General features: G+C 35.9%; 2 protein-coding genes across 3 annotated transcripts; both read left to right on the top strand.

Annotated features, from left to right (window-relative positions):
* Positions 1–800: 800 nt before the first annotated feature.
* LOC109163042 (LEAF RUST 10 DISEASE-RESISTANCE LOCUS RECEPTOR-LIKE PROTEIN KINASE-like 2.4) lies at positions 801–4466 on the top strand. Its single transcript, XM_019311764.1, has 4 exons — positions 801–975; positions 1722–1982; positions 3115–3144; positions 3261–4466. The coding sequence occupies exons 1-4, from the start codon at positions 801–803 to the stop codon at positions 4382–4384; spliced, it is 1590 nt and encodes a 529-aa protein (XP_019167309.1). The 3' UTR covers positions 4385–4466.
* Positions 4467–13294: 8828 nt separating this feature from the next.
* Positions 13295–16527, top strand: LOC109162978 (LEAF RUST 10 DISEASE-RESISTANCE LOCUS RECEPTOR-LIKE PROTEIN KINASE-like 2.1). Of its 2 annotated transcripts, XM_019311688.1 has the most exons (3): positions 13295–14118; positions 15106–15135; positions 15252–16527. In XM_019311688.1, the coding sequence occupies exons 1-3, from the start codon at positions 13371–13373 to the stop codon at positions 16373–16375; spliced, it is 1902 nt and encodes a 633-aa protein (XP_019167233.1). In that variant the 5' UTR covers positions 13295–13370; the 3' UTR covers positions 16376–16527. The 2 variants fall into 2 exon arrangements, with proteins under 2 accessions (XP_019167233.1, XP_019167234.1); XM_019311689.1 differs by lacking the exon at positions 15106–15135.
* Positions 16528–21795: the final 5268 nt, after the last annotated feature.

A 21795-nucleotide genomic window follows, 5' to 3' on the forward strand; every position in this document is an offset into this window, starting at 1 on the left:
TCGAACCGCCAATTCACGGTTCATGATCCAATTTTGTTGGGTCGCGATTTTAATAAACCGAACCTAAACATTGGGTTCCAGTTCTGAATCATAACCGGAACCTTTTGATTTTGGTTGCTACAGTGGCTAGTTCAGTTCGAAGTGAACCATGTTCATCACTACTTTAAAGGTGGTTCAGGCTCTCAATTTTGGCAAGTATTTGGGTCTTCCCTCGTTTGTTGGGAGAAATAAGAAGGCTGCTTTTTCATATATTGAGGACAATATCAGACATAGGATGGGTTCCTGGAATAAGAACCTCTTGTCACAGGCTGGGAAATAAATTTTGTTGAAGACTGTGGCTCAGGCTATGCCTATTTTTTCTATGAGTGTATTCTTGCTCCCTATTTCTATTTGTACAGCCATCGAACACACTATGAATCGTTATTGGTGGGGGCCCCGGGAATAACCGTGGCATTCAATGGTTAGCCTGGGACATATTGTGTGTCCCAAAAAGCCATGGAGGTTTAGGATTCAAGGACTTTCGGGCTTTTAACCTAGCTATGCTAGGGAAACAGGGGTGACGGTTTCTTAACAGACCTGATTCTATGGTTGCACGGGTTTACAAGGCCAGGTACTACCCTAATTCATCTTTTTTCGAAGCACATTTGGAAAATAACCCCAGTTTTTGCTGGCGAAGTATTATGGCAGCTAATGGTCTAATTTGTAGCGGGGTTAGGCGGCGTATTGGAAATGGTAGATCTACGCTTATTTGGGAGCACCCATGGTTGCTGGATGATCAAATTGCATCAATCTAGACTGAGATGCCCCATCAGTTGACTGGCACTAGTGTATTTGGTTTAATTGATCAGGAATCTGGTTCGTGGGATCATTCGATTTTGTCAGACCTCTTCCTATCAGATGATGTGGATCCTATACTAAAAATCCCAATAGCTCCAGAATTTGAGGATTCGTGGTATTGGTTCGGGGACCCGAAAGGTTGCTATTATCTTAAAAGTGGCTATAGAATCATTGTGGGAAATTATGCCCACACCGGAAACACGTTTGTTAAATTGACCACTCTATGGAAGCTAAAAGTCCCCCAAAGTGGAAGACCTTTTTATGCAGGGCTTTGAGAGATATCCTCCCTACTACCAAGAACTTGATTATAAAGAGGGTGGATGTTGATCCTTTATGTGCCATGTGTGGCATCTCATGTGAAGACACTATGCACTCATTAGTGGTGTGTGATTATGTTAAGGCCGTTTGGAGAGAATCCCACCTTCCAATCCCTACTAATGTCACAAATGTTTTTTATACTTGGTTTAATGAAGTGTTAAGTATTCTATATCTTGATCAAATATTCATCACCTCTGCTATTCTATATTATATTTGGAAGGCTATGAATGATGTTGTTTGTGATGCATGCCTACCCCCTCTGAAGTAGGTCGTGGCATCAACCATGGCTGCCTTACACGTTTGGCGTTGTGCCCACCCATCCGTTGCAAGAGATCCGACCGTTGCCGCGCCACCCACTGCTGTGCCGCATGCTGCCAAGGTCTAGCCTGCCCCGCCTCACCGTGCCAAGGATGCTCATGTGCCACAGTTGGTCGCCTCCGGTAGTGCGGCACAACAGCGTTCCTGCCGCTTAGATGCTGGACTCCATTTGCCTTCGAACAAAGCTACGGTTGGTGCGATCTTATTTGATGCTAATGGGGACTATGTTGCGGCTTTTAATGCTACAGATTCATTTATACAGGAAGTCAGAGGATGTAATGTTAGTATACGAGTTCCTGTGCTTCCTAGAGCCTATGATGATCTTTGGGATGGGAAAATATCACTGCACGAGGCAGTGAAACAGGGATTTCATGCTCAATTCAGTTCCCCTATGGGAGCTTGTACAGCCTGCGTAAACTCAGGTGGAAGATGCGGATCAGATAATGAAGATAAATTAACCTGCCTTTGTAGAGAGGGGTCTTATCCTGCAGTGTGTCCTACAAATAATGGTATGTCACATCTTAATGGCACCTTCACTTCATATGCTATTTTAATTGAGCAAATACCGATTTTAATTCAATCAGTATTAACAAAATGACAGTCTTGGTCCACAAGTTTAATTATTAGTACCAATTTTTATACAAGACTATTATTTTTGGCTAAAATTGATCTTGCTAGTCACCCCACATAATAAAACATGCCAGCAGATTGTGTAGTGTAATTTGTAAGGCTATTTTCGTTCAGTCACGTATAATATGTCAATTCCATTCATGTATGAATCTAGGGATGTCAATTGAGCTAGCCCGTTGCGTTTTGGACTAACCTTGCAAGGTTGTTGGTTTTATCGGTTTGGGCTAAATGGTCTTTTGTTTTGTTTTGTTTTTTGTTTTTTGTTTTTGTTTTTTTTGTTTTTTTTGTTTTTTTTTTTTTTTTTGATTGGGTTGATCCTAACCCTAAACTGCGGGCTGTGAATCTCTAAACAAAAATTCAAAAATAAGAGCTGGTATCCATATGACCACATTTGGAATGGGATGAGTTTTGAAAAAAAAAAAAATCTACCTACAACGTCGACGAGTTGGAATGAGATAATGTTGAAAAGTTATGTTTAATGTGTGTGTACGTGAGTGTATATATATATATATATATATATATATATATATATATATATATATATATATATATATAATTCAATGATCCGACCCAATAGTTCGTCGGGTTAACCCGATTCAACCCGATAGTCCTATAGGACCAACCCAATTAGCTCAAATTTTTATTGGATTGATTTTTTTTTATCCTAACCCTATAATTTTCAAGACTTATTGGGTCAGTCCGTTGATTTAGGTCTAAGATTGACATCCGTACTCCCATCCAAAATATGTCGAAGGCCTTTGTACTCCATTATTATGTATGAATGGACAAAAATACCTTTACAAATTACACAATTCAGCATGTTTTAGCTTGAGGAGTGACCGGCGTGTTCAATTTTGACACAGAAGTCATGAATGAAAATTGGTAGTAATTAAATATGTGAACCAAAACTGTCATTTTGCTAATAGTCGTAGGATCAAAATTTGTATTTGCTGTGTTTTAATTTGTTCCAAGTTTTTGTCATAAATGATTTATTCAATTCAAATCAATTAGGGAAAAGATATGGAATGAAGCTGGCTTTAGGTATGTATGTGAAAATCTTGTTTTCAACTTGTTGCCCTTAGCTTGCAAAACTTGTTTTCAACTAGGTAATAATCAATCTTGTCTTTTTCTCATATGAGGGGGCATTTGTGTTGCAGGTATTACAGCATCTGCAATGGCAGTCTTTGCTACTGTAATTTGCTACTATGTATACAGGTTCCGTGAAAACAGAAAAATAAAGGAACAAAAAAATTTTGAGGCCCTCATTAGGCAATATGGATCTTTGGCCCCCAAGAGATACAAATTTTCAGAAATAAAGAAAATGACACAATCATTCAAGGATAAACTTGGTCAAGGAGGATATGGAGGTGTTTATAAAGGAAAATTATCGGCTAATGGTCGCCCTATTGCCGTCAAGATTCTAAATGTTTATGATGGAGGAGATGGTGAAGAATTTATCAACGAGGTTGCAAGTATTAGTCAAACATCCCATGTTAATGTTGTTACTCTTTTGGGGTTCTGCCTCGATGGTAATAAAAGGGCCCTTGTTTACGAGTTCATGGCAAATGGATCGCTTGAAAAATACATATATGGTGAAAGTCGTTTGAGTTGGGAACAATTCTACCAAATTGCACTAGGGACTGCTCGAGGTCTAGAGTATTTGCATTGTAGGTGCAACACTCAAATCCTTCATTTCGACATAAAGCCTCACAACATTCTACTCGATGACAGCTTCAATCCCAAGATATCTGACTTCGGCTTGGCAAAGTTGTGCACTATGAAAAAGAGCAACATATCAATGGCAGGAACTCGAGGAACAATTGGCTACATTGCACCCGAAGTCTTCAGCAGATGCTTTGGGGGCGTCTCGTACAAGTCAGATGTCTACAGCTATGGAATGATGGTTCTGGAAATGGTTGGTGGAAGAAAGAAACCGTGTGGCGAAGCAAAGAACTCCAACGAGGTATATTTTGCCCGGTGGGCATATCAACGTCTTCTTCTCGACGAAGATCTTAAGTTGCCGGAGGTTACAAGCGAAGAAGAAGAAGAAACTGCAAAGAAGATGACATTAATAGGTCTTTGGTGCATACAAACAGATCCATCACAAAGACCATCAATGAGCAAAGTTATAGAAATGTTAGAATGCAGCTTAGAGGATCTGGAAATTCCACCCAAACCTTTCATGTGTTCTCCTTTGGGGTCAGAAAATGATACTGAAACATTATTGGCACTACCTTTGTCTCCAATGCATGAATCTTCTGCGTCTTCTTCATCATTTTGATCTCATAGTATTCAAAAGAATGTTCCATACTGTAATTTGTAATCAATGCAGGTACTTCTATTTGGAAACAAATTAATTTGTCTCAAATAGTTTTAGTTCTATCACTGATATTGAGGCAGATCAGAAGAATATTATGCATTTGCTTCGACTACTTATTAGGCTTGAGCTGAGGCATTTGCAAGCTTGATTGCTTGAAGAATGCCACCAAATTCACTCCAACTCTAGATGCTTTAATTTGTGTAACTGCAGTAAAGCTTTCTGAGGCATTTGCAAGCTTGATTTCTGTTTTGTTGAATCTCTTTTGACTGCTAATTATGTGGGAATTTTTGTTACAAGTCACTGCATTGCATTGGTATATTGGGAGTGTTTGGTAAATAATTATTAGCTGATAGTTGTTAGCCGATTGAGTTAGTGGATTTGACTAATTGATAAAAGTAGTTGATTATAGAAAGATGTGTAAATATTAAATTCAAAATGTGGAAATGGGTAGAGGTTTAAAACCTTGGGCTATGGTTTTGTTTGAGTTGAAGTTTGGAGGAGTAAATGTATGGGATGAGGTTTGCTTGGGCATAGGTTTGAGTAAGGAGAAAATCTGCAGGAGTAGATTGATGTGCACCCAATTGTGCACATTTTTAATATTGATTTAATTATATTTGATAAGCTTAAGTTCATAGTTTTGGTAATTTAATTGCATAATCCTTTATTTTATTATTTATTTATGATTCGCACTCGTTTTGGATGTTTTACGGTGTTTGTTAGTCTTTTGGAACCATTGTAGGTCAACTCTTTGAACAAGGGAAGTTCTAGGGCGAGTTTGGAGCTAAAATAGACAAGTTTGGAGCCCAGAAGACTCAACGCGTCCAAAATTTACCTTGTTAACATTCATTGATCTGAGTTCAGCGGGTAGAAATACCCCTAAAAACCACCCGCAAACATTCATACACCTAGGTGCAACTACTTATAACGATTTGTGCAACTACTTAGAACTATAGGTGCAACTACTTATAATTATAGGTGCACTTAGTATTGATGATCAGTGTAAATTTTTACTTGCACCTATAATACATTTTACATGCACTTGTAATACATTTTACTTGCATTTCAATGTTCAATTATTTATGAAAATGCCACCGCGCTTTTTAAAAAAAATCAGTGTTTCTCATCCATTAGATCTGGACACGTAGATGGACAGAATCCATTCCTATTTCGCGCCTGGGCGAAGCATTTGCATGTGAGTGCGATTATATATATATATATATATATATATATATATATATATATATATATATATATATATATATATATGAGAAGCAAAGTTATAATTTTTTCTGTAACCTCATTCTTTACTGTGGTTATTAAAAGGACGTATGAGGGGACGTCTATTGCAAAGTACATGAGTGTAAACACAAAAAAAATATTGAAATTGTATATATTCACAAAATCTATTTACAGTGTATGTATAATTCAATATGCAGGTACACAATCTCTGTCTAGTCCTCTGATTTTTCACTAACATTATCTACTGAAGTGCCTCCGGAATTCAAGTATCGTAGCCTCCGGAATTCAATTGGCGCGTGCCTTCGGGATTCAAATGGCGTAGCTTTCGGGGTTCAAGTGCCGTGATCTTCAACAGCAAACGTCAAGAATTTAGAAACAATCAACCCTGCAAAGTTTCAAAACACATGCAATGGATTCAAGTTGTCTTAAGATCCTCAAATGCCTTCAAAAGACTTCAAGACCTTCGAGACAATCAATTCTACCAAGCTCCAAATCTACTGAAGTGCCTCCGGGATTCAAGTAGCGTAGCCTCCGGGATTCAATTGGCGCGTGCCTCCGGGATTCAAATGGCGTAGCTTCCGGGGTTCAAGTGGCGTGATCTTCAACAGCAAACGTCAAGTTTCGAAGCAATCAACTCTACAAAACATCAAATTAAAGCCCCTGCAATGGCTTCAAGTTGCCTTCAAAAGGCTCCAAGATCTTCAAAACCTGCAAAAAGACTTCAAGTTGCTTCAAGATCTTTAAAACCTGCAAAAAATGCCTTCAATGCCTTTAATTCTTCAAGATCTTCAAATGTCTTCAAAAGAGCTCTCAAATCTTCAAGCATTCAAGTCTTCAAGCGTTCTTCAATGCCTCCAAGCTCTCAAGCCTTCAAGTTGTTTTCAATGTATTTGAGGTGTGATTTAAAAAATGAAATTGAGGCTCTATTTATAATGAAGTTTGTAACTAAAATCCCTCAACAAACTCCACTAATTTTTATTATATTAAATTAACTAATTATCTACTAAAATGAACCTTGCCAAAATCAAGTCTAGGTTCATTATTCTATCATCTAATTCAAATTCAAATTAAATTATAATTATCTAATTCAAATGTAATAAAATCATATTATATTTAAATTATAATTCAATTATGAATTGGGCTTGGACCAATTAATTAATTAATTCAATAGCCCAAATCAAATTTACTTAGACTAATTAAATTAATTTAATTATCATAGCCCAATTAATTAAATTGGACTAATAATCAATTCTGAAATTGGGCTCGATAATGATTTAATTGGTCCACTTGTCGCCTTCAAATTTTCTGTGTCTACAAATTGCCCCCTCGAGACTTTCTTGGACATGCCACTTGAGAGCATACACTGCTTGAAAGTATGTTGCATGGAAGTCTCGAAACTATAAGGCCATTTCAACTCGTGCCAAGGAGCCTTGTGGGGTATGAGGCAATTTCGACTCGTGCCGGGGAGCCTTGAAGTAATATGAGGCAGTTTCAACTCGTGACGGGAAGTCTTGAAGGAATATGTGGTAGTTTCGACTCGTGTCGGGGAGTCTTGAATATGATGCGTTTTCAATTCACATTGAGGAAGCTTGAAGAATATTTCCTTTTATCACATATTGTGGTATAATGTGTTGAGGCACATTCTTCTCTAGCATATGGGTTGATTAGAGGAATTTTCGTCTTCACTCCTTGGTTAGTTGGAGTAATATGGAACCACTTCGGCACGTAATCCGCCAGTGTGACTGGAACTCGTGCTTTTATATGGTGGCTGCAAGTCCTCCCATCTATAGGGCCCTTTAACATTTTCTTCTTAACCCACCTTTTCATAGCTTATAGGCGGTCGTGTTGCAGCACAAACGTGGTGTTGCTTAGCATGCTTAATACCAAGTCGAGTACCATACTCGGGTTTGGTATCATAAGACTTGATGTTAAGAGGAAATATACACTTGTGTCGTTTCCCTTTCATCTTCACATTGTTCCTTTTAATGAGTAGCGAAGTAAATTTACCGCATGAGATGGAAACTTGATTAGCGCTTGCTGTGGCATTTGCAAGTTCAATTCTCCCATCTCGAGCTAACTCCATTACTTTATCCTTAAAGACAAAGCAATTTTCAATTGGATGTCCGACAAGTCTATGAAACTTGCAATAACTCGGATGATCCACTATTGATGCCTCGTGTGGTCGCCTCATTTATGGCAAATCAACGAGATTGTGTTTCAATAGCTCATCAAACATATGTGGAACATCAGAATCCAAGAATGGATACTGCTTGTTTTGTCTTTCCCTAAAAGAAAGCCTTCTACTACCCCGTAATGATCTAGAATCATCCTTAGACTCACCGGTAGCTTCAGTGAATATCCTAGCTGGTTGAATATTCACATGCATAGCGTCCATGCTTTCATATTTCTTAAAGGCCTTGCCGCCATTTTCAACGTCATCATGACTCTTGCCCCCATTGTAGAAGCTTTGAATGGGTATGTTCTGTCCACCATTAGCTGTTATGCTTAACTCCATATCGTGGGCGCGACTAGATAATTCCTCCAAAGTCTTAGGCTTGAGCCCTTGGAGGATGTAGGAGAGCTCGAAGTGCATGCCTTGGATGCACATTTCAATCGCGGAGCTCTGTGATATCTTTTCCTTGCAATTCAAGCATAACTCCCTCCATCTTTCAATGTAAGCAGTCGAGCTTTCACCATTCCTTTGGCAAGTGGTGGTGAGTTCTAAGAAGCTAACGGTTTTTCTTGTGCTATAGAAGCGGGTCAAGAACTCGCGCTCCATGTCCTGCCAGCTATCAATGCAGCTAGGCTCCAAGTCAGTGTAGCAATTGAAGGCAGCACCCTTCAAAGAGCGGACGAACTGCTTGACAAGAAGATCACCATACGTCCCAGCATCGTTGCACGTTTCCACGAAGTGGGCGATGTTGTCTTGGATTGCCTTTCCCATCGAATTGTTGAAATGATGGAGGTTGATATCCAATGGGCATCTTCAAATCCTCTATCCTTTGGGTGTAAGGCTTGGTGTAAGTGTATGAAGGTTTTCCCTCCTCAATCTTTCCTTTGATAGCTCCCATGATGAACTCGTCAAGCCGTTCTACTGGTATCATGCCCCCTGTGACTGGAACGCTTCTGTCCGAACTTGGTATGTGCGAAGTTGATTCCTCGTGCACTGTAGTTCGCCCAATGAAAGTTGGTGAGTGCGAGGCATCTTCTCCTTGCCTCAGGTTGTTTCCCAGGAGCCCGACTAGTTTCACCATTCCATGTGCTCTCGACCTTTTCAGCTAAGTCGTTGATTCTCTTTTCTTGGTTTTGAAGGAGGGTGGTGATCCCTTCCAGCGCCTTAGTGATGCTTGCAAGCTGGTCCTCTATAGTTGTCGCGCTTGTTGTCATAGCCGGCATGCCTGTATAGATGCGTGACCATTCTGGCGCGACCTTCCACATGTTAGACGACGGCGATGTCGGTGACGAGCCTCCGGTGTTAGCGTTTCCTTTTCGGGATGTTGGACTCCCGCTACCAGCAGCTCCTTTCAAAGATGTTGGATTCCCGCGATCGGCTGCTTCTTTCGGAGATGTTGGACTCTCGCTATTAGCTGCTCCTTTTGGGGTAGCCGACTTCTCGCTATTTGTCGCTCCTTTTAAGGTAGATGACTTCTCGCTATTCGCCGCTTCTTTCGGAGATGTCGGCATCACGCTGCCAGCTGCTCCTTTCGAAAATGGTGGACCTGTAATATAAATAGACTTCCTCGGGACGGTAGGAGCCGTTTCGAGTCTTTGAATCATGCGTCGAACAATTGACTCAGGCTCTGGCGGTCGCATTCCTAAGCTCCTTGCACGGCTCCTGGTTAATGGTGTTTCGGTCTCTCGGCTAGCTTCAGAACCAGTTGTTGATGAACACTTGGAACTAGCGACTTGGGCATAAGACTTCTTGAACATCGAGCTTCTTGACGCCATTCTGATTGCCAGTAGAATTGCTTGCTGATGTAGATCGATAGTAAAGAGATGAGAGGCAGAGCTGTCCCACTGAGCGTGCCAAAATCTGTAAACAAAAAATAATATCGAAATTGTATATATTCACAAAATCTGTTTACAGTGTATGTATAATTCAATATGCAGGTACACAATCTCTGTCTAGTCCTCTTATTCTTCACTAACGTTATCTACTGAAGTGCCTCCGGGATTCAAGTAGCGTAGCCTACGAAATTCAATTGGCGCGTGCCTTCGGGATTCAAATGGCGTAGCTTTCGGGGTTCAAGTGGCGTGATCTTCAACAGCAAACGTCAAGAATTTAGAAACAATCAACCTTGCAAAGTTTCAAAACACATGCAATGGATTCAAGTTGCCTTAAGATCCTCAAATGCCTTCAAAAGACTTCAAGACCTTCGAGACAATCAATTCTGCCAAGCTCCAAATCTACTGAAGTGCCTCCGGGATTCAAGTAGCGTAGACTCCGGGATTCAATTGGCGCGTGCCTCCGGGATTCAAATGGCGTAGCATCCGGGGTTCAAGTGGCGTGATCTTCAACAGCAAACGCCAAGCTTCGAAGCAATCAACTCTGCAAAACATCAAATTAAAGCGCCTGCAATGGCTTCAAGTTGCCTTCAAAAGGCTCCAAGATCTTCAAAGTACCTGCAAAAAGGCTTCAAGGTTCTTCAAGATCTTTAAAACCTGCAAAAAATGCCTTTAATTCTTCAAGATCTTCAAATGTCTTCAAAAGAGCACTCAAATCTTCAAGCGTTCTTCAATGCCTTCAAGCTCTCAAGCCTTCAAGTTGTTTTCAATGTATTTGAGGTGTGATTTAAAGAATGAAATTGAGGCTCTATTTATAGTGAAGTTTGTAACTAAAATCCCTCAACAAACTCCACTAATTTTTATTAAATTAAATTAATTAATTATCTACTAAAATGAACCTTGCCAAAATCAAGTCTAGGTTCATTATTCTATCATCTAATTCAAATTCAAATTAAATTATAATTATCTAATTCATATATAATAAAATCATATTATATTTAAATTATAATTATAATTATAATTCAATTATGAAATGGGCTTGGACCAATTAATTAATTAATTCAAAATCCCAAATCAAATTTACTTAGACTAATTAAATTAATTTAATTATCATAGCCCAATTAATTAAATTGGACTAATAATCAATTTTGAAATTGAACTCGATAATGATTTAATCGGTCCATTTATCGCCTTCAAATTTTCTGTGTCTACAATGAGGACAGAGGAGAAGACACATGTTGCAGAGTATTTGAGAGAATTTTACATACAAAAATCTTAAGGCTAAACTTACTCCAGCAAATGTACCATTTGCAAGATGAGGTAGGTAATGCAACATATACATATTTTATTTTATTTTATTTTAATGAAACTGATTTTTGTATTTCTTTTTTAAATTTTATTTTATTTTCTTTACTTTTGAATATTTTAATATAATTAATAATGTTATTTTAATATATTAGGCCCACTTTTGAAAGTTGATTAGATTTGTAGGGATGTAGTGTGAATAATATATGATTTGCAAATGGAATGATGTGGAAGTGGGACCCATTTTTGAGAGTGGGAGATATTTGCAGGGATAATGTTAGCCTATGCTAAATTGTTGATGAATTCATTTTTTTTTTTATAATTAAAAAAAAAAAAGAAATTCATCAACAGTTTAAATTTGACATATTTTTGTATCTCACAAGTTTAAATTTGATCACCCTTGTTGAATAGTGAAATAAAATAATTACTAGATAATGTGTTTTGCATGACTGGAGATCGTGATCAAGTGTTCCCTTATTTTTCTTGAGTCTTATGTTTGTTATATGAGACCTAAGTTCCTAACATGTGTTTGACAAAATGCACAACTCGTATTGAGTTACTATGAAATTGGAGTCCAAGGCAAGTTGACTAGTGTCGAAAAAATTAGTTAAAAGTAACATGTTAATTAGTTATTTTGAGACAATATTTTGAGTGAGATCAATTTTTGATTTAAGTCAAGTTAAAATAAATTTGAATTCTTTTAAGTGAAATGTTTAATTTAATATATTATACACCTAAAATAGATAATTGATAAATAAAAAATTTATTTTTAAAGTGTATTTTATTTATTTGAGTTGAAAAATAAGTTTAAAATAACTTTTAAGTAATCTTTGTCTCACATTAAAATAAATATAGTATTTATTTATATTAATATAAATACAATTTAATTTTTTAAAGAATTTAAATTATGTGGCTCTTTGGCAATGAGTCCGAAAAGTGTCGGGGGACCGCTTTTCCAAGTCTTAGCTGTACATAGTTGAATTCTACACTGATTGATGCAAGGGTGGTCCACGGAGTGGACTTAGACTTTTTTTTTTACAGGAGTGGACTTAGACTTATTACTGAAATAATCAATTCAGACTGATAAACTAGGAGTAAATACAGAGCAATTGCAAGGGAAAATGACAATTTTTTTTTATTGAATTACATATTTATAATACTTTTTTCACCTTAAAAAATTATTTATGTATTCATATTAGCCTTCTCTTTTTTTTTTTTTTTTTTTTAATATTATTGGCTCTATTACATTGTAATATCTGTTAATATACTTTCTCAACCTACTACAACACAAAAAACCAATAACACCTTCACAAAGGCTTGACCTCACAACCTTTCAAGTAAAAATCCAATCTGAGTACCATTAAACCACATAGTCTTGGTCATATTAGCTTTCTCAATTATTGTAAAAGTAGTAAATTTTTCCCATTATATATTAAATGGATATCTTTACTTTCAAAATAAATATTTCATTTCTTTTTTTTTTTTAAAACTAATTATTGTTTATAGATAGGAATGACCACGGTTTGATTTAAACCGAACCGAACACAATAACAACCAAATCGAAAAGTTCCAGTTATGATTTAGAACACAAAATCAATATTTGGGTTTCAGTTTATTAAAATCACGAATCGGGATGGCCGGTTCCGATTCCTAATCGAAAAAAATAAAATATATTAATTATTGAATTTAAACTATTTTAAAAGAATTTTACAACAAGTTTGAACCGGCAATTTAAACTGGATCCGAAACCATGAACCGACGATTCAAAATTAGAATTGAGTTGCGGTTATATCTACATATATGTGAGATCAGAATAAATATGAAAAAGAACATATACAACTTAATTGCAAATATTATAATTCTAATCTCTAATGCTAATAGTTGTTCCGATTTTGAACTGACCAATTCACGGTTCATGATCCAATTTTTTCGGTTCGCGATTTTAGTAAACCGAAAGTTCGAGACCCAAATATTGGGTTCCGGTTCTGAATTATAAACGGAACATTTCGATTCGGTTGCTACAGTGGCCGGTTCAGTTCGAACCGAATTGTGTTCATCACTACCTATAAGCAATAATTTGTTGACGAAGAAAAATAAATGAAATACTCCGTATTTATTTTAAGGGTAAAAATATCCATTTAATATATAAAGGGAGAAAATCGTCACATTTAGAATAATTGAAAGACTAATGTGTATACATAAATAATTCAAAAAGAAAAAAAGAGTACTATAAACATATAATTCAAAAACAAAAAGTGTCATTTTCCGTCTCTTAAATACACTGAATAATAATCAACCAAAGTTTCAAAAAACCCCCCAAGTCAAAGTAATGCTCCTCTCACTCTATAATAAGAAAGATTGATTCTTTTGATGAATTGCACTAGGGGAATACCGGAATATGTCTTCCAAGCTAACGTTTTACTTCTATGTTGCCCTTGTTCTTGTGTTCTTGACTATTCCCTCATGCTGTTGCAGCGGAGATGCCCAGTTCCAGAATTGCAGTGGCTTCTACAGCTGCGGAAGCCTGCAGAACATAGGGTATCCCTTCTGCGATGGGGACGAACCTTGTGGCTGTGGTACCTTCTCTCTTTTCTGTGAATCTAACAAGTATACATTGATGGAATGGGGGTATCGGGTTTTGGGCATTGATGTGCCCTTACAAAAGATGACTGTTGTGCGCAATGATCTCTGGGAAAACATATGTCCTGAAAAAGGCTATTCCCCTTCTAACAGGACAACAAATGCCCAGTTTACCTATGCTGACAGGGTTAGAGAGCTCAACATATTCTATGGTTGCAGCTCTGAAGTGGAATCACAAGTGCAAGTTAAGAGCAATTTGACATGTCACATACCGGGCGTCAATGAAAGTAGAGTTGTTTTTACAGATTCATTTATACAGGATTTAAGAGGATGTAAGGTTAGTATTCGAGTTCCTGTGCTTCCTAGAGCCTATGATGATCTTTGGGATGGGAAAATATCACTGCACGAGGCAGTGAAACAGGGATTTGATGCTCAATTCAGTTCTCCTATGGGAGCTTGTACAGCCTGCGTGAACTCAGGTGGAAGATGCGGATCAGATAATGAAGATAAATTAACCTGCCATTGTAGAGAGGGGTCTTATCCTGCAGTGTGTCCTACAAATAATGGTATGTCACATCTTAATGGCACCTTCACTTCATATGCTATTTTAATTGAGCAAATACCAATTTTAATTCAATCAGTATTAACAAAATGACAGTCTTAGTCCACATATTTAATTATTAGTACCAATTTTCATACAAAATTATTATTTTTGGCTAAAATTGATCTTGCTGGTCACCCTACTGAATAAAACAAGTCAACAAATTGTGTAATCTGTAAGGGTATTTTCGGTCAGGCACGTATAATTTGTAAGGGTATTTTCATCCTTGCAAGGTTGTTGGTTTTATCGGTTTGGGCTAAATGGTCTTTTGTTTTGTTTTTGTTTTTTTTTTTTATTGGGTTGATTCTAACCCTGAGCTGCAAGTTGAATCTCTAAACAAAAATTGAAAAATAAGAGCTGGTATCCATATGACCATATTTGGAATGGGATGAGTTTTGAAAAAAAATCTACCTACAACGTCGACGAGTTGGAATGAGATAATGTTATTAAAATTATGTTTAATGTGTGTGTGTACATGGGTATATATATATAATTCAATGGTCTGACCCAATAGTTCGTCGGGTTAACCCGACTCAACCCGATAGTCCTATAGGACCAACCCAATTAGCTCAATTTTTTATTGGATTGATTTTTTTTTTTTATCCTAACCTTATAATTTTCAAGACTTATTGGGTCAGCCCGTTGATTTAGGTATAAGATTGACATCCCTACTCCCATCCAAAATATGTCGAACGCCTTTGTATTCCATTATTATGTATGAATGGACAAAAATACCCTTACAAATTACACATTCCAGCATGTTTTAGCTTGAGGAGTGACCGGCGGGTTCAATTTTGACACGGAAGTCATGGATGAAAATTGGTAGTAATTAAATATGTGAATCAAAACTGTCATTTTGCTAATAGTCGTAGGATCAAAATTTGTATTTGCTGTGTTTTAATTTGTTCCAAAGTTTTTGTCATAAATGATTTATTCAATTCAAATCAATCAGGGAAAAGACATGGAATGAAGCTGGCTTTAGGTATGTATGTGAAAATCTTGTTTTCAACTTGTTGCCCTTAGCTTGCCAAACTTGTTTTCTACTAGGTAATAATCAATCTTGTCTTTTTCTCATATGAGGGGGCATTTGTGTTGCAGGTATTGCAGCATCTGCAATGGCAGTCTTTGCTACTGTAATTTGCTACTGTGTATACAGGTTGCGTGAAAACAGAAAAATAAAGGAATATAAAAAGTTGGAAACCCACATTAGGCAATACGGATCTTTGGCCCCCAAGAGATACAAATTTTCAGAAATAAAGAAAATGACACAATCATTCAAGGATAAACTTGGTCAAGGAGGATATGGAGGTGTGTATAAAGGAAAATTGCCGGCTAATGGTCGCCCTATTGCCGTCAAGATTCTAAATGTTTATGAGGGAGGAGATGGTGAAGAATTTATCAACGAGGTTGCAAGTTTTAGTCAAACATCCCATGTTAATGTTGTTACTCTTTTGGGGTTTTGCCTTGATGGTAACAAAAGGGCCCTTGTTTACGAGTTAATGACAAATGGATCGCTAGAAAAATACATATACGGTGAAAGTCGTTTGAGTTGGGAACAATTCTACCAAATTGCACTAGGGACTGCTCGGGGTCTAGAGTATTTGCATTGTAGGTGCAACACTCAAATACTTCATTTCGACATAAAGCCTCACAACATTCTACTCGACGACAACTTCAATCCCAAGATATCTGACTTCGGCTTAGCAAAGTTGTGCACTAAGAAAAGGAGCAACATATCAATGGCAGGAACTCGAGGAACAATTGGTTACATTGCACCCGAAGTTTTCAGCAGATGCTTTGGGGGAGTCTCGTACAAGTCAGATGTCTACAGCTATGGAATGATGGTTCTGGAAATGGTCGGTGGAAGAAAGAAACCGTGTGGCGAAGCAAAGAACTCCAGCGAGGTATATTTTGCCCGGTGGGCATATCAACGCCTTCTTCTCGACGAAGATCTTAAGTTGCAGGAGGTTACAAGCGAAGAAGAAGAAGAAACTGCAAAGAAGATGACATTAATAGGCCTTTGGTGCATACAAACAGATCCATCACAGAGACCATCAATGAGCAAAGTTATAGAAATGTTAGAAGGCAGCTTAGAGGATCTGGAAATTCCACCCAAACCTTTCATGTGTTCTCCTTTGGGGTCAAGAAATGATACCGAAACATTATTGGCACTACCTTTGTCTCCGGTGCATGAATCTTCTGCGTCTTCTTCATCATTTTGATCTCATAGTATTCAAAAGAATGTTCCATACTGTAATTTGTAATCAATGCAGGTACTTCTATTTGGAAACAAATTAATTTGTCTCAAATAGTTTTTAGTTCTATCACTGATATTGAGGCAGATTAGAAGAATATTATGCATTTGCTTGGACTACTTACTGAGGCATCTGCAAGCTTTATTGCTTGAAGAATGCCACCAAATTCACTCCAACTCTAGAGGCTTTAATTTGTGTAACTGCAGTAAAGCTTTATGTTTTGCTGAATCTCTTTTGACTGCTAATTAGGTGGGAATTTTTGTTACAAGTCACTGCATTGCATTGGTATATTGGGAGTGTTTGGTAAATAATTATTAGTTGATATATAGTTGTTAGCTGATTGGGTTAGTGGGTTTGACTAATTGATAGCATTAGTTGATTATAAAAAGATTAAATTCAAAGTGTGGAAATGGACAGAGGTTTAAAACCTTGGGCTAAGGTTTTGTTTGAGATGAAGTTTGGCGGAGTAAATGTATGCAATGGGATGAGGTTTGCTTGGGCATAGGTTTGAGTAAGGAGAAAATCTGCAGGAGTAGATTTTCATTCTTTGTCTTGTAAATCTCTAGGCATTTATTGTTGCATTAAAAGCTTAAGTATAGGTTTGAATAAGACAAAAGCTTGGACATAGGTTTGCCTAAGGGGAAAAACATGGGCGTAAGTTTGCCTAAAGGAAAAGTTTGGGCATAGGTTTTCTTTCTCGCAAGAGAAGAATTGCATTCAATGTGGCATTAAATGCTTGAAAAATTCTAGACACATGGTTGCTATAAATATGCAACATATCTTCCTTCATTTTTGATTCATCCCATTCAAAATACAAAGAATAGTATAGCAAAATACAAAGAGCAAAAATAGATAGTTATATTTGTAATTCTTATTGCAATATCATTTTGCAGAAAATTCTTCTTCAAATTGTCTTATTTTGTGTATGATTTATTTTAAATCTTATACTAAAAATTTATTCTCATTATTTCCAGTTCAAGTTGCTATTGTAAATTTGGTGTTGCGAACCGTATCGATCCTAACAAGATGTTTGGTAAATTAGTTGCTAGCTAATAACTGATTATATGCAAAATGACTTTCTCAAAATGCTGCTTTGAGCCCTAACACATCAAACAAGATGATCCCTAACTAAGTCCATACAATACTCCTTATGTGATTAAGATCATGTTAGCATCATTACAAGAGCAAACTCTATACAAAATCCAATCGAAAATCTAGCTATATATTTATGATATCACTTGCAAAGTAAAAGCATAATTTATGAAATTGCATGTATTGAAAGTAAAAATAAAATTGAAGGAATTTTAATGTAAGTAATGAAAACTTAGCTTTGATCTAATGTAGATGGAAGATACAAACCCGAATTGCAATTTTTAGTTGATATCTAATCTAACGCTATCCTAAGTGGAAAGAGTTAAAAGAGTGAAAAGTCCTTCAAAACTTGTATATGGTCCAACTCAAAAATCACTTCTTAATTGTCTACGGCAGGTAGAAGCTACTATGTGAACTATCTCTGACTTCTTAGCTATTTTTGATCCTGTTAGTATCCAAATTTGACTTCATTATCTTCATAAAAGTTGTACATCATTGAATTATATTTTTAATGTCATTTGAATCACTCAATTTGGACATTCATATTTCATATGCTGAAATATGTCCAAAATATGAAATATGGTAGAGGCGTCCACTCCAAAAATAAACTTTTCTCCTTTTTCTTGCTATTTTAGGTCTCCGGGTCATCCACTCATATCATGGTGCTTTCAACTCTATTTCCTTTGCCGTCGTAGGCCTTGATGTCTATCGGTATGCGTTTTTATGTCAATATGAGTTCAAAACACATCTAACTATGCTCCAATTTACAATATTTTACAATTAATTAATATCTCCAAATCATATAAATAACACAAAAGAATCAAATAATAAGCACATACTTAGCTTCAAATTAACACAAAACCTTATCAATTTGATGCAAATATGTATATTATAAAAATAAGGAAATTTTCAAAATTGTCCTCCGACTATGGCCCTTTCTCAAATTAGTCCTATAACTTTTAATTGAACCCAAATTAATCTTCCAACTATTAGATATTAAGCCAAATTGATCCTCTGCTAATTAGGTGTGAACTTGACCGTCAAATTAGATGGAAAAACAAGAAATTTACATTGTATAATATTTAGACTACCAACGCCTTTGATTTTTCTCTCCCAAATTAGCAAACGAATTGTTGAATTCTTCCAAATTAGTGAACGAATTTTTCTCCCAAATTAACTAGCTTCAATTTGATTAGGGTTCTTCAGACTTCAACAATTTGTTTAGGCCCCTAACCGGAACTAAAAAAGTGTTGGTATAATTATTTTTTGAAATGAATGGTTCATATTATTTTGATTTTAATATTTTTTTTGTATTTTTCATACTTTACCTTCTATTATATCAATTACTTTTCCTTTTTTTTTTTTTTTTTGAATGCTACTGGCTCTATTACATTGTAGTATCTGTTCACATACTTTCTCAACCTACTGAAACACAAAGAACCAATAACGCCTCCACTGAGGCTCGAACTCATAATCTTCCAAATGGAAGTCCAACCCGGATACCATTAGACCACATAGTCCTGGTCAATTACTTTTCCTAAATGCGCATGTATTTCATCAGTGTAAACATTACTAACAGAATATTTAGTATACTATTTATTATTCTTAACTTACTCATTGATTTTCATAAGGAAGGTCTTATGTTCGAACCTCATCCCAATTAAAATTGACATAATTATTAAACATATACTATGAATATGTTAAGTGTATTAAAAATACAATGTAAAATTTAACATGAGCTTTGGTCATTGATTTTCATAAGGTCTTAGACTCTTAGTATATGTCTGAACCCTATCCCAATCAAAATTGACATAATTATTAAACATATATACTATGAATATATTAGAGTGTATTAAAAATACAATATAAAATTTAACATGAGCTTTGGTCAATTAATTAAAATCACACATTGGGCATTGATGGAACGCTACACCTATTTACAGTATATATTCAACACATATAAGAAACTATGCCTATTATCATTGTCATTTTGGAAAATGGGAATTTGGTTCTCTTTTTAAAGGTGCACTGCGCCAAGGTACTAAATTTGCAGAGAAGCACACCAGGGGACTATATTAAATCAAGAATTCATTTATGGCTGAAGTGGAAACAAGATGAAGCACAGATCACGCCAATTAATAGGATTTTGTGTTTCAAATATGCTTGGGTACTCCCATGAGAATGTTTCCCTCTAAATTAAAATTTTTATTGCACCAGTTAATTCAACATTTTTGTCACAGGTCATAGTTATGCATTCTTGAAATAGTTATTTCTATAGAAAAATTTGATAATCTTACATTGATATACATCATGATACCGAAAGATACAATATACATTGGGCATTAGACTATTCATGCAATGCGCGTGTGATAACTAGTTCCTATTATATGGGCAAATGAATCCACTAACCAAATTATTTTTAAAACAACTCATAAGTCATAACAACTATTTCTTTCCATAGCTATGAGAAACCAAGTGAAAAAGTCACACATACATTTAATTAAGTGTCGCATTTTCAATAATTATAATCAAATCTTATAAATCTTATATCTATATAAATCCATGTCTTTTGGAAAAAAATTATTTTTATTTTCCTGTCCAGCAAAAATGACTCAGTTTTGATAGATTTGTAAGACATTAATTGTGTATTTATTGTGTTTACATTTACTGCAACAAACAAAGTATGCTTACAAATTTCAAAAATCATATGTTTTGAAATGCAAATGGCTTTTACCATCTCTAAAACTATCCTTAATTGATTGGAGATGAATTTAAAATTCAAAATCAATATTTACATGAACATCTATACTTGCTTCAAAACTATAAATAAGTCATTATACCACAACGACTACTACAAAATTTGTTCTTAGCTTGCAACAATCAATTAATGCTGAAAGTGGCAGAGTATTGGTGAGGTTGGTCGTGGTTTGAATTGCGTGAAGATTAACAATTCCTTTCCGGATCATCTTAGATCTCTTATGGAGATTTATACCATACAATCTGGGGAAGATAAATATTTCTGGGAGTTGGAGAACTCAGGAGAATAATGGAATGCATTTGAATCCTGGTTCAAATCCTGGCAGCAGAAGTTTATTTTTACCTTATTTTGGTAATTTAGTTATTGATATATAAAATTGAAAGGAGACCGCAAAACATCAATTCTTATGCCATGGACCTGGGTCTACCTTGCAAGGTGGACCCAGGTCCAAAACTGCGCAGCTTTGCGTGTTTGAAATAACGGTGCCGTTAGTGGCACCGTTTTCTCAGTCAATGATTTTTTTTTTTTTTTTTTTTTTTTTTTTTTTTTTTTTGTAAATATAGAGTTCAAAAATTGTGAATATAGAATTTAAAAATTGTGAATATAGAGTTCAAAAATTGTGAATATAAATTCAAAAATTGTGCTATACTGTTGAATATAGAGTTCTGTAATTGTGATTTGTGAATATAGAGTTATGAAATTGTGAATATAGAATTCTGTAAAAGTGTCAATGTAGAGGAACGAATTCTGAATACAAACAGCAAGATAACGACAAGGAATGAAGTAATGTTTTTTTTTTTTAATTCAGTTGGCGTCATTTTGAAGCAAAACGACCCCAAGATAAGTGGACCCGGGTCCACAACACAACATAATTTTCTGCAAAATACTAACTGCCTTTGCTTTAATACAGGTTTATTCACAAATTATAGAATCCGGCTCGAACCTTGCTTGCGGATTTCTGATCTTAATTTTTTGATTTCCTTATGTGTAGACTTCTAGTATAATATAAATAAAATCGGATTAACAAACACAATTGGATCCGCTGTAGCACTGGCTAAATTCAAAAATCATTCTTGAATCCGAGTTCGAATCCTGGCACCGGAATTTTTATATCTCCCTTCTTGTTTTGGTTATTTATGGTTATTTAGTTACTGAAAAGTGAAATAGAAAGGCCCAATACATTAGATGGACGGATGGGCTATTTATAAAATATAATCATTAATTTTATAAATTATAGATAAATAATATTGAAATATTATATTATATTATTGTTGGTGTAAATATAATTGTTTTAATTTGTTGTTATTATCCTGATTTCTCGCTTCCATAATTGTTTTAATTTGTTGTTGTTATGGATGTGTCAAGATCAAGCACTGTTATCTATGTTTATCTCCTCCCTTTCCGACGAAGTTATGCCCCTTGCCGTCGGTCGTCATATGAGTCGTGCGCTTTGGGAGTCTATCATGCAAGCTCTCTCTAGGAGTGTGCATTCGGACGGTTCGGACGGATAGGGTGAGAGATAGGTGCATCCGATCGG

The sequence above is a fragment of the Ipomoea nil genome, unplaced genomic scaffold (assembly GCF_001879475.1).
Source record: "Ipomoea nil cultivar Tokyo-kokei standard unplaced genomic scaffold, Asagao_1.1 scaffold2975, whole genome shotgun sequence".
NCBI classification, from domain to species: domain Eukaryota; kingdom Viridiplantae; phylum Streptophyta; class Magnoliopsida; order Solanales; family Convolvulaceae; genus Ipomoea; species Ipomoea nil.

Excerpts from the sequence above, each read along its gene's own strand:
- LOC109163042 (XM_019311764.1), top strand. The coding sequence starts at position 801 with ATGCCCCATCAGTTGACTGGCACTAGTGTATTTGGTTTAATTGATCAG. Across the intron at positions 1,983-3,114 it reads AGTGTGTCCTACAAATAATG|GGAAAAGATATGGAATGAAG; the intron begins GTATGTCACATC and ends CAAATCAATTAG. Across the intron at positions 3,145-3,260 it reads TGGAATGAAGCTGGCTTTAG|GTATTACAGCATCTGCAATG; the intron begins GTATGTATGTGA and ends TTTGTGTTGCAG.
- LOC109162978 (XM_019311688.1), top strand. The coding sequence starts at position 13,371 with ATGTCTTCCAAGCTAACGTTTTACTTCTATGTTGCCCTTGTTCTTGTG. Across the intron at positions 14,119-15,105 it reads AGTGTGTCCTACAAATAATG|GGAAAAGACATGGAATGAAG; the intron begins GTATGTCACATC and ends CAAATCAATCAG. Across the intron at positions 15,136-15,251 it reads TGGAATGAAGCTGGCTTTAG|GTATTGCAGCATCTGCAATG; the intron begins GTATGTATGTGA and ends TTTGTGTTGCAG.